The 13,582-nt window shown below is 37.9% G+C and overlaps 1 protein-coding gene across 1 annotated transcript in view; it reads right to left on the bottom strand.

Moving 5' to 3' along the window:
* Nucleotides 1-1,158: 1,158 nt before the first annotated feature.
* Nucleotides 1,159-13,582, bottom strand: part of gfra3 (GDNF family receptor alpha 3) — a 36,583-nt gene continuing 24,159 nt past the window's right edge. The window contains exons 7-8 of the mRNA XM_015393425.1: nucleotides 6,650-6,786; nucleotides 1,159-3,674 (exon numbers count right to left, since the gene is read on the bottom strand). Coding sequence (XP_015248911.1) covers nucleotides 3,468-3,674; nucleotides 6,650-6,786 — 344 coding nt within the window. The 3' untranslated portion in view covers nucleotides 1,159-3,467. The remainder of the gene's footprint in view (nucleotides 3,675-6,649; nucleotides 6,787-13,582) is intronic.

The raw sequence follows: 13,582 nt of genomic DNA on the forward strand, positions 1-13,582 counted from the left end.
GTTAAAAAAGCAGACAATAAACAATCCTAATTATAACTGCTGAATGATTTAAGTATACTAAAATTACCCCACTCTTGTGGGCCATAAGGTCCAGATTAAATGACCTTTTACAGTTTTAAAATGTACCTGTGTTATAATCTATGTTTACATGGACACAAATAATCGGATTGAAGGCCTGATCAGATCAAAAATGTTTCATGTAAACATGTCAGACTGAAGATTCTAATCCGATTCAGTCCGAAGTGGAAACAGATTTCATTCAGAAAGAGAGAGGTGGTTTTTGCCGATTGCCATTCATGGGTTTGTTTGATTTAAGATGCTGCATCCTTCAAGGATCCGGTTTATCTGGACCGTTAAAAAAGATCCGTGAAAATAAGGAGTCTGGAAGAGTTTTGGCTATGGATTCAAACAGGTCCAGCCTTCTCCGTCCACATGCTCTATCGCCTAGCAACTGTAACAGTCGACCCACAAAGCAGGCGAAGAATGAATGCAGAACTTCTCACTACTGATCTGGGCGCTAAAAACATTTTCGAGGAGCTTCAGCAGCAGTACCGTCGTCACGAATATCATATTTATAGTCCCCACACTGCACAGATATTAGAATCTGTGCTTAACTGTCATCCAAACCCATTTGCACTTGGACAGATAAAACCTTTCAATAAACCAAACAGAAACCCACCACTTATCTGACTCAATAACCATTTAAAAAACTATTTCCATTTATTTCAGACAGAATTATTCAAATACTTGTATTATATTAAACTGCACTTACAATATTCACCACTGTTTGGTGAAATTTACATTTTTCCTCTGAGCATGGAACAGCCGGCTTGCTTGGTCTCGCAATGAATCACAGGATACCCAAGGCTACGTAGGACACATCAGATCCCGCATAACAAGGAGTCTTCCAACCTGAACAGGCCTCGGAGCTGCCCTATCACATAATCCGCCGAAAACCTCGGAGGACACAGCCCCTGGATCTGAACTCAGTATATGTACAAACCCATTTAGATCTTTGGAGCATTATAATCGCCACGGTGCACGTGTGCAATGTCAGACATTTTCTCTTTAACCTAACCTTCATCCACTGGCTCCTGGTCCTCCTTGGTGGAGGAGATGACACTAAAGGTAATGCATGGATGAACATGCCCTCCTGCCCTCTAACACTGTAGAAAAGGAGCATTAGCATATGGTACTGCTGAGCCCTTAACTTAACTAAAATGCCCATCCAAAAAAGAAGTATGAACACAAAGATGCAACAATGGTCCATAATGTAAAAAACTACATTAATGGACATGACTGAAGAAGACAGAATGTGAATGGCAAGCACAAAGAATAGCTAAAGTTGAGGATGAACGGACAAGTATGGGTTTTTTAACAAAATAGGCTTCTTCTTCTACTACTAAAGTGTTTCCGGAAAATCTAATAATTCCGCACATCTGATCATTTTACTGAGTGTCCATATAAACAGGATTTTGAATTCATGATCAAGGTTTAGATCCGATTGGGAAAATGTTGTGCATGGAAACAATTGATTGAAACTTTCACAAAGGATCTGATTAGGACTCTGTAGCTCATAATTTACATGGATGGGTTTTAAACCAAATAGAGTCATGATTGGAATGTCTTGAGTAGTTGGCTCAAGAAAATGTATTTAGAATTGAAGTGGGTCTTAAAGTTTAAATGAACGATTTGATAGTTATATAAAACATCTTGAAGAATAGGTCAACTCAGCATGGGATTACTGAGAAGAGTAAGTATTTTAACCATAGACCAGCAGAGCATTTCTGTATATCATATATAACTGACTGAGCTGACAGGAAATTAAAGCTTAACAGGTTATTCTGTCCATGCTTTGGACTTTGAAGCTGTTCAAACTGAAGAGTTTACTTCTAAGCTACTGTAAGCAAGGAGATGGTCAAATAACAGCATGATGTTACTTTGCCCTACAGCAAGTAACAGTCGAGGTATATTTATTAAACAGACAGAATCCAATTAAAGTTTAAAGTTAACTTCTAGAGAATCTGATAAGATAAAACTGGATTTGGAGAAGCACCGCTTGTAGGCTTCCAGGGCATTTCTGTCTTCCTCCATTTGCATCCTATGTTTGGCCTTCATTTTAATAAACTGTCAAGTAAATAAGACCAGACAATGTGGGCTCATACAGCCTTTCCCTCATTTGTGAGATCCTGATGACGAATTTTCAGTTTAAAACAAACACAAAAAAAATCTTTAGGGAATTTCGCTGGTTTCTTCTTGGTTTTTCTTTCTGCAAAATCTTCTCTTTACCTCTGTCCAAAACGCTCCCTAATTTCAGAGGAAAACGAACCATCATAGGAAAATGATTCACACCAGAAAGAGATATTTCAAGATGAGAGAATAATTAAATGTGCTGCCTGTTGACGAGAGCAGCCAGCAGGCTTTTTGCCCTCCTGGTTCCATCCCTATCACTTCATTTTGCTTTCAAAACATTTAAAGTACATGTTTTGGAGGGAGCACTAAAACCAGATCTCCTAGGGATAAAAAGTGAGAGGCTATGACAGCAGCAAATTGGCTTTTTTCTCCCGTGAGCCTTACTCAAGACTCCCCCACCCACCCCCACCACAATACATGCGAGCAATTTGAATTGTGCAGTAATTGCTTATGTTGCTTTTCTCCCCACACAGATTCTACAATGGATTTTGATCTCATTAGTTTAGCCCGCGGTTGATTTCTGAGCAATTCTAATACTAAGCACAGCGTTAAAAAAAACCCCACAAGACTACTTTTTCATGCTTTTTGGTGGGTTGAGTGCAAATCGTTGAAGAAAATGTGACAGCAAACCATTTTGAAGCTCATCCCTGTTTTTTTTTCTTTTTAAATGAAGCAATTTTTAAAAACATTCTTTTACAAAGTGGCTTCCTTTTTTATTAGCCTGTTAGAAACCGTTTCCTCTTTCTTAACCACAGTATGATGAAGAGAAAAGAAGAGCCAAAGGGGCAGCAGAAAAATGGATGCAACATGAGTTATGAAATAAAAATCAAAAGCTGCACTCTAGCCTGGTTGCAGACGGGTGGACTGGGTATGGTTTTGCGTTGAGTGTATGGTTTTTGTAGCCTTGGGTGACATTCTTCTTACTGAAGTACTGTATATGTACTTCTCACTTTAAGAAAGGGCAAACTCTAGATATAGCTTTTGCCCACACGGTTCTCTGCCCCTGCACTCATATTGTGTACCTTTGTTTACTTCCTTTCGGAAAGGAAGCTTATATATTGAAGGATGAGTCATATCTTGTTGAAATGTTGAATGAGCTCAAGCTGAATAAAAAAATAAACCAAGATGAGATACTTTACAGTCTTAGAAGGAAAGGAACATAAACTTGTTTGGAGGTATTTACATGTCTTTTCTGTAACCGTAGACAGTGGTTCACAGTGAGTGCTTCAATGGATTCGACATTGGTGGCGACTCTGACACCGAGAAAAAAGGCCTTAGTCGTTCCAACATTCCCAGTTCAGGAAGAGAGCTGGCAGCAGCAGTAATGGCAGAGCGAGCTCTGCTTGGCTAGCTTCTCCTCGCTGACTCCCTCTGGCACCAGATTCAGTGCCAGAGTCCTTCTCAGAATACGGCGGGATAACGTTAAACTCCTCGTTCGCTCCCTCTTCTTCCTCCTCCCCCTCTTGCTCGCCGTCCCCCATCTGTGAAGGAGAGAAAGAGTGATTGCTCTAATTATTAAGAGCAATGAAACATAGAGGGAAGGTCAAGAAGAGACCTTCTGCACAACACAAAGTTTACTACACATGAAAACAGCTCAAGGCTACCAACAAAACATCAAATGCCAAGAATAGGTGTTTTAATAGAAAAAAAAAGTGGAATTATTTTAATTAGTCAAGCTGCTTTGGAAGATCTGATGTTTTTCTTGTGTACATATAATGCCATGTGTTCAGTGTAAACACATGGTAATAAAATAGCAACCTTGAATAATACAAGGTTTTTCATGTAATATACATCTTTTATTAAGAAAATTAATTAATCAGGTAAGAATTAGGACCATGTACCAAAGAGTCTACTGGCCCACCTTTGTTGCCAAAACAGTCTTGACCCATCAAAACATGGATGTTAATAAATTTCTTATGGGTGCAGAGATTTTAGATTTTGGAGCCTTAAAGTCCAGCAGATTTTAATGTGGGTCTAGAACAATACCTGAGTCACTTTTACTTGCAGCATGCTTTTGCTGAATAGAGCCGTAGGTATTAGGGAGAACTGTTTCCATTAAAGGATCTTAAACAGTGACTTAGCAGCAGGTATGTCAAAGAAGCATCCACCTAGATGGCAGAATGCTGGGTTTTCCAAAAAGGATTACAGCACAAAAGCATCATACTTGCTTCCCTCCTTAGCACATTTTCATGCCATCTATATTCTCACCCAGATACCAACATGATATATAAATATTTCAATTACTTCCTTCCATTGCTTTGTGTTCCAGAAATATAGATTTATACATTTATCTAATGTAAGGTCTGAGAGTAGTATGATGTGATAGGTGAGTTTTGTGTAGAAGGACCATCCTTCCACCTCTCATTCCATCCTACCATCGCCCGTGAAAAGACATGATAGTTAAACTTATCTGCACAAGGCAGAGACTGATCCCCAAATCAAAGGGTGAAGTGCACCTTTTTCCTGTGGATCAGATGTAAGAGGATCTTACTGTTATTCTGGCTGATTGTTACTAAGTGGTGAACCACCTCTTTAAGGTAATGGCCTAAAGAAGCCAATAATACTATATCAGCCACAAAAAGCAAAGGTAAGATTGTGAGGTTTCAAAATCAAACAACCTCCTCTCCATAATTAAGATCCTGTCAATTACCCCAAAAAGGATCTGTAACAAGAAGCACCACCATATATTACTGATGATACGCGAAGGTTTATACCCTGGATTAAATTTGAGTCAGTCAGTCTTTAGACGGAGGAACCAAATGTTTCTAAGAAAAACTTTAATTTGAGTATTCTTACTCCGAAAAAAAAAAAAACATATTGTGCTTGAAACTAAATGGAGAAAAAAATCAGATAAGAAAAGCACCAACCACAAGCAATAAGGGGAGACAATAAGGTAAAAGGACAAACCAACCGCAGGAACAGCTAGAACATGAGATCAGAACTGGCAAATCAACAGCTGTTAATATTTCAAAACAGGAAATACAGATAACACAGTGGACTGAATTAAAGCATTTTATAAAATTAAAAGTGGAAAAACAACAAAACAGACAAAACGTTTTAAGAATTCAGAGGTCTGGGTCCAGGCCCAGGTTTTCTCTCTCTCTTCTCTGCAGGGTGTGATGGGAAGGTGATCCCCATCACCGCTAATTAGAGCCTTTCTTAACAAGCCTGACCTCCCCAAGCTGTTCCCTGGACTGCAGGGTTTCAGGCACCCACTGCCTCTTCCTCCTTGCTAGTAGAGCTAGTATTTGCTTTTTAGCACAGGACAGATGCATAATTGCTGCTGACTACACAACAAATGACCCAATACTCAGCAAACCAGTGCAGCAGCAGCAGGCGGCTCAGCACTATGGCAAGTGCAGTGCAAACTGCATCCTGTGTGAAGGACCTTTAAAAAAATTTCGCAATCTGTTGATCATAGTGATATTTATGGGCAGAAAATTTATATTTGGGAACCTTCGTCAGTAGGATCCGTCACTCATCCATCTTGGAGCTGTCCCCTAAATTGCAACTTTTCATAGGCACAAGGTGCAGAAATTCTGTCAATTAGGTGTTAGAGCAGAGAGCCCTGCAAGCTAATATGACGTAATTTAACCCTCATAGATGCGTCAGGCATAAATTCAGCTTTTATGGTCTCCTTTCTTTGGACTTTTCTTTCCAGAAATCTTCTGTCCTTTATGTCTCTTCTTTCTGCCCTCCTTTCCTGTGCCCTACATGTATTCCTTCCCTCTCACCTTATTTCTTTCCTTCCTGTTTCATTACTTCTTTAACTGTTGACCTTCTTTGACCTCTCCCTGTTTGGGTCCCTCCTTTGTTCTGTCTTTGTAGCCTTCACTGTCTGCTTCTTTCTTGGGTCCTTCATTTTCTTTTCTTTTTAACTATCATGTCTTTTAAAATACAACATAACTGACATTTCTGAAAAAAGGACATTTGCTCATGGCCACTCTGTAGTAAATTACATGCATTTTTCTGGCAGGTAATTCCAGACATAAAAGGAAGCTTCACCAGTCAGTTTGATTTTATTTTACTCCAGCCAGTCAACATCACTGTTAAGACTCTAAAAGTGAAGTGTGCATAAGAAATAGGAAAGTCAAGTCATCTGTACTGTATGACAGGGTCCTCTAAGGCTTCATTACTGGGAAGAAGATATTTGCAATATAGGATATAGCAGGATTACAACTGTACATATGAAAAAGATTAGCTCACTCACATGAATATTAACAGTAAAGATTGCACCAAACACCTACAGCTAATCCTGCACCATCCTGAGAGAGGGAGATATGAGACGAAGTAAAACAGGAATAATCTGGGATTATGTAGAGAGCTATTGGGCCTCAAAGTACTCCTACAGTCCTCAGTAATACATAGGTGTATTGATTCTGTATACAGTCTACTGACTTGAGCCAAATGCCTAACAGCAACACATAGTGAGCCTCTAGCAATAGAGGATACTTACACTGTTGAATTCAGGAAGCGTATTGACGCTAACATGGACCCTCTCCTGGAAGACGCGAGGAGAGGGCTGAGAAACTGGCACTGGAGTGTGCTCCATGGGAGGAGGCGCAGAGATTCCCATGGAGCTGATGGCTTTGTCTGAAAACAAAATCAGCAGGGGACATCTTCATTAGTTTCACATCTTAATTCGTCTTTGAATCAGCACTACAACATTACCAGTGTGTGTTCTCAGCAAAGATGAAAGCCAAATACTTCATGTTTTAAGATATTTATGAGAAAAGCTATGTTTTAAACATATTAGCTTATAAATAAGTTTTTGTTTTAAGCCTAAATTCAGTTTAGATCCATATTGATACACATTAGAGCAAAACTCAACTAATAAATATCTTCACAAAAAAATAAAATAAAATATATATATATACACAGCACAGACAAAAAGTTTGGACACAACAAGTTTTCTTTATTTTCATGACTAAAATTGTAGATTCACACTGAAGGCATGAAAACTATGAATTAACATGTGAAATTATATACTTAACAAAAAATTGTGAAACAACTGAAAATATGTCTTATATTCTAGGTTCTTCAAAGTAGCCACCTTTTCCTTTGATTACTGCTTTGGGCACTCTTGATGAGCTTCAAGAGGTTGTCACCTGAAATCGTCTTCCAATGGTCTTGAAGGAGTTCCCAGAGATTCTTAGTCCATATAGGATAATAGGAGGGGCCACAATTGATGATGTCCGATGCCTCGCTACAGTGATACCATGTGACCACTTCGGGAAGTGGTTCAGAAAGCGCAAGAACTTTGACAGGCATTTAAACAGCCTCAGTATTCAGTCAAGATGAGGGAGATTGTAGGAGAGCTGCGGTCAGTTGAATAGAATTTGGATAGATTCTAAGAATAGATTGGTTGTTTTTCCAACCAATCTATTTGGTTAAAACTATTTCAGTTAGATCAAACAATGTAATGTTCAAAATCTGAGGAAGCCAGTGGACACAGTTGTAGCTTCAGTTTTAGGTACTATTGTTGTCTGTTACCAAAAGTTACCAATGTTGGTACCGCCAGCTTTAAGACATTGCCTTTCACTCCTGAGGTTGATGGTTCAAGACCCACCTTAGACTTCTGAAAGTTGTGATTTTACTTAAGTATTTTGGCTAATGTGACTAATTTGCATTAGTTTGCCCAAGTAAAAATGTAGATTGGGTAAAAACACTGCCAAATTAGATAGATCATTAGATAAAAATTGAAAGAAAATCACAAATTTTATTACTAACTATAGTTATGCACTCCAACAGTTGGTCGGTGAGATGTTCACATGAAGCCTCATGAACTGTGAGGATAGTTGAAGCAATTTAAAATCACAAAGGAAACGCTGAAACGCTCTCACCACGTGTTAAGGAATAAACTCGCCTAAAGACACTGGCTCGACAATAATCTCCTCAATGGAACGGAAACATGAACCTTACAATAAACCAAACTTACACAATAGAACCTAAAGACATCAAATAGGGAAGAAACAATGATCTGGCCCCGATAGCTGGGCTAAGCTGAATATAAAGGAGAACCAGCAGGTGGATGAGATGAGTGATAATTAACAGCCGGGTAGAGTTAAGCAGGTGAATGACATGAATAATTAAGGTGAGCTATCAGGGCAGATCATGACATCATCCTCCTCAGTAGCTAAAAAGTAAGAGTGACAAGAGTGTCCACATATTCATCCATTTTTTTAAAAGTCAAATGTAAATATCATGTTTGTTTCTGATTCTGATCAGAGCACACAGTTTTATTAGAGTTCAGAAAACTTGATATATTTTAATGCTTAGAATGTCTAGAAAAATAGTAATCTTTTGCAACACACTAAAATACAGTTAGTTTTGGAGTTTTGTTCTTTTATCTTCTATACGATCCTCCTCAATGTTCATAGTTGCAAAATAAACATGCTTATCCAGGCTTGAGGCCAGTGACCTATAGAAATAGGTCTCTGTGTCACGTTATATCTATACCAGAGGAAGCTGGAAGGCAAGTACTGATAGATACAATTTATCTGATTAACTTTGAAAAGTAAAGCATTATTCAAAGAAATAATTAAAGATGTATTTATTTAAAAGTTTTAAAAAAATCATTTCTATTAGATGCATCTGACATTGTTTAAGAAATCCATTATGTTTTTAAGAAGTATAAATAAGACTATAACAGAAAAAGAGACAATTATATGGAGACAATTTGCTGGGATCCAGTTATCTATCTATTTAAAACATGTTAAAATAATTATGGGATGGCACAGATCCCACAGAGTACTGAGAGCCTGCGACTGTGGAGGAAAAAGTCAAAGTTCCACTATGGATGAGTGAGAGAAAACTTTTAAAACACTGCTATTTTAAGCCAATATTTTAAACCAATAAAAAAAAGTCCTAAAAATTAACACAATTTACAATAATTAAGTTTTTGTGACAGTTATCAGGTAAAAGGGTTTTAAAAAAATATATTTTACATCTTTATTATGATAATGGTTTTCTTACTAGAAATATTTGTCTTGTTTGTATGAAAACACCTTAGTCTCAGCTTTCTTACTAAATAAATGAATGGGAAGCAGAGAAATATTTAAGTGTTGAATTGAACTGAATGTAGGAAGTGTGGATGGTCACATATGGATAGGCTGTTTAATCACCAACATAATGAGCCCTGCCACAGGCCCGTCTGCTGCTCAGCCTGCTCACACATGGCCACTCTGCAGTAACAAAACATGCAAACATGATTTCTGCAAGGTTAACCTTTTTAAACGGTTAACAAAAGCTGTTCACTTTTTATTTTTTTTTAACAATTGGTTAATTAATTTGAGACTATTCATAAACACATATTAACATAAGAATAAGAGGAAACACCAGTTTTCTGGAATAAACCATCAGCTCCAAACTTCCGGATAGCTATCGTATCCAATTGGCAGGCAAAAAACCGGCCTGCAGAGTCTCCATTGTCTTTCACTATCTACACTTTGCATTGGTGTGCAATCATAACTAATCTCAGCCTCAACATTATTTCTGGAGGACAATGTTGCGAACAAAAAGTAAGCGCTGCGGCTAAATGAAAGTCACATACAGCCTGATTGCTAATAAGGTCCCTCATTGTGAAATCTTATTTCTAATTAAACCGCCTGTCTGTCTCTCTGTCTGTCCCTTATTCTTTCAGTTTTTCTTAGTACAGACTATGCTAAACAATGCATTCTTACATTTTAATGGGACATACTTAGGAAAAACTCTAGATGCTCACTCTGGTTTGGCAGCAGCTCAAGTGCAAGCCGCATCCAGTTTATCAGATTTGGTGAAAGGATTCATTGACTCTGCCGACTTTCGAAATCAGATTCACATTTGGCAGGCAGCCAAATACCAGGGAGAACGTCTTGCTGTTCATTTATTTATAAGAAGACATTATGGTTCAGTGACTAACCCTCTCAATCATCAATTATGGCCCATCTCATTTGAATTCTGTATTAATGCACATTTAGAAAGTGCTCACTTAGATCACCATCTCAACATTAATTTAGATAACACTTACATTTGACAGCTGAAATACAACATTTCCTCCCTCTTATAACAGAGGCGGATGAAGGATTGACAGTTACAAGATTCTTCTACAAAGCATAAAGACGAAAAATAAATTGGTAACCTAAACCGCTGCACTGCATTATGAACAATCAAACACAAAAATGATTTTAACTGCTAATTATGGTTTTCACATTACCATCACTATCTAATGTTTTGCATTACTGTGACTATCTGCGTTAAGATTTATGGCAGCAATGCCCTTAAATCACAAAGATGCAAATCATAGATTCCAGTCATATGGAAGGATTCTGGCAGAAAACTGGCCCAAAGCTTTACTCATTAACTACCATGGTTACAACCAGAACCAACAGGTGTTTTTTTTCTAATATACAGACACACCTGTTATTGAATACCTTGTACAGCTCTCTTTTGTCACTAGCTATCTTACATAATCATTTCACAAGGTTGAGGCTTTCAGAATGGGTATTCGACAATTTATCTTTGTACAATTTCTCTTCAAGGTGGATTATTCTTTTTCCAAAAGTGCCACACATATGAACAGGACTTTGTTGAGAAAACTAACTTATTCAAATAATATATGTGATATAAAGTCTTGAAATATTTATTTTTTTATAGGGTGCCAAACACACCGCTCGATGTAACTAAACCATAAAATATGATATGACATGACTAACTGAAAATGTGTTAAAAATTATCTCTGAGAAGGAGAGTAGAATTTCATATAATTTTAAATATGGACATTCTTGTGTTTAGGTCCATGTTTATTGTGATCATGTCCATGGAGCCTGGGTGAAAGTTCAACTGAATAAACTGATTACTTACCTTCATCTGCCTCAAACACCAGCTAATCAGCTTTGAACCACACCTCTACAAAAGCCCAATCAGCATCCAGCGTTCATCTTAAAAGGCCTCCGATCCACAACTCATTCTGCTACCCAAAGTCCAGGCAGTGGTCGTGCTATGTCGGACTTCGATTCAGATGAGCGCGTTTCAACCACCTCCATCCTCTTCTCTACCATCCTAACCAAAGCTTCATCAGAGTTACATTCCTCCTGGACTTTTACTGCCTTCCCTGTCTCTTTTCAACCGGTCCGGCAGAAGAAAGCCATGTTTAGCCTGGTTCTGCCAGAGGTTTCTTCCCAATGGGGAGTTTTTCCTCTCCACTGTCGCTTAATGCTTGCTCATCATTGACAGGTTCACGCAACCTGTTTTATCCAAGCTGGACTTCCATCTGTCAGGTCCCTGAGTGAAGCACTGGTATCAGCTCACGCAGCCCACTGGATCTCTCCATACAGTTCAAGGATACCGTCTCACTAACCAGAAGTCTATGGACTGACCTTCATTTATCTTCACCCCACCACCAGTTTCAGGCTTGGGAGAAACATCCCTGTTCTTCACTCCTGTTCTTGTATATCAAACAAAATTCAGCACCATGTTTCCTGCCAAGATCGAGGACCAAAAACTAAAGTAATACTATCAATAAAATTGTCCTTTTCTTTCTGCGTGAGTTTTTCAGTTTCATATCTCATCTCTAATCCCTTAGAGCAGCCATATGCCCTAAAAAACTGAATCATTAACCTAACTCAACTTCAGTTAGTAAATATCAATGAGCCGTGCAGCATATTTCTATGAAATCTGAATGTGTGAATGTTGGTTCTTTGTGACCTTCAGCATTTTATTGCTGCACTCAGTCATATGTGCCACAATTTGACTCCATCCAAAAGGCTAAATATCTTGTCAGGATGCAAAGGATGGATTTGTTTGCAAGGCATCTGTGTCAAGATGTTATTTTAAGTGTTTAAAACAAATAATCTAGAAATAACAGGAATTATACTGTTTTTTATGAAGACACTAGTAAAAAAGTCGCTTACACTGACACTGTTCAGAATTATTTAGTAGGGCTTAAATAGAACACTCTAAGTGATACTAAATGAGGAGTCATTTGGGAGTAATAAGGAAGCGGAGTCAAAAGAGACAAATCTATGAAAAGAGGCAGACCTCCCATTACTGTTCTGTATGAGTTTTCTCTTTTTAGAATGATCAGATACTGGAGCACATGGGGGTCCTAAAGTAGCTCCCCGAATAGAAAAGTGATAGCAGTCATCTCCAAAAACAAAAAAACTTTTTTCAAGCATAATAAATCTTAAGAGTTTTGTCAATTTATTACTTAATCAATCAATACAAGAGATTTGATTGTCCTAATGGTCCTACAGCTAGATCAAATTTTTCAGTTTCACAGCCAAAGAATGCATTACTGTTTCAATTAAACATAAAACTGGAGCAACTGACGTTTTCTGCTGTTAGGTGAAAGACAGTGAAAACAGTTCACTACTTTTGTAAAGCCAGCACAGAGCAGGTACAACCAACTGAATTTCCAGTTTGTATCTAACTTCCAGTCTGAATCTTTTCTGGTGTTTATTATCCAAGCTCTTATACCATATTGTTCCTTATGTTCTTAACAGTGCAATTTTCTTTCAATCTACAGGTTCTCAATTGGATCCTCGAATTTCTAAAAGTAGAATGGCGGGCAGATCTTTTATTCATCTGTCTCCTTTCCTTTGGATCAATTTCCAGTTTTAGACGTTGAGGCAGACACCTTGTCTACTTTTACAGCTAGGCTTAAAACTTTACTTTTTTTAAAGCTAATAAATATAAAGGCTCAGGTTATCCTGAGATATCGCTGTAGTTATTCTGCTATAGACTTAGACTGCTGGAAGACATAGAGGCCACTTTTCCTCAGTCTGCTACATTTTCCAATTTCACAATATTTGTTAGCTTAACTTTATGTTCTCTTTGTTCTTTCTCGTAATATTAGTCACATCTGGCCATGTAGCTGTTATACGATGCTGAAGGGAGGCATTAGCTGGACTACTGCTGTCAACAACTTAATGTGATAGCTCCATCTCTCTCTTGGACATACTGAAGCTATTGGTTCAGTTTATTCCAGCAACTAACTGAATGTGCTCTCTCTTTTCCCTTTAAATCTGATAAAGGCAAAACATATAGAGTTAATTTGTGTTTTTTTATTGATTTCAAAACAAAGCCGCCTATGAATCAGTGCTTCAGTGGTCATTTTGTGTCTGTTCCGTCTTTCTAAACCTGTCAGCCGTGGAAGAAGGCGTTCAGCTGAAGGTTTCTTCTTGTTAAAGAGGAGTCTTCCTCTTAATTTTTGCTATATGGATGCTCTGTGCCTAAACCAACCGGTCCATTTTATTCAATTGACTCCAAAGTGCATGTCATGACATGTTGTTAACGGAGCTAAATAAATAAATTAAATTAAATACTTTCATGCAGGGTTTTTTATGGAGCAATTCAGCTTTTCTCATACCGTATTTTCACGACTATAAGGCGCACTTAAACGTCTTTTTTT

Source organism: Cyprinodon variegatus, unplaced genomic scaffold (genome assembly GCF_000732505.1).
Source record: "Cyprinodon variegatus isolate N-32 unplaced genomic scaffold, C_variegatus-1.0 Scaffold641, whole genome shotgun sequence".
Lineage (NCBI taxonomy): Eukaryota > Metazoa > Chordata > Actinopteri > Cyprinodontiformes > Cyprinodontidae > Cyprinodon > Cyprinodon variegatus.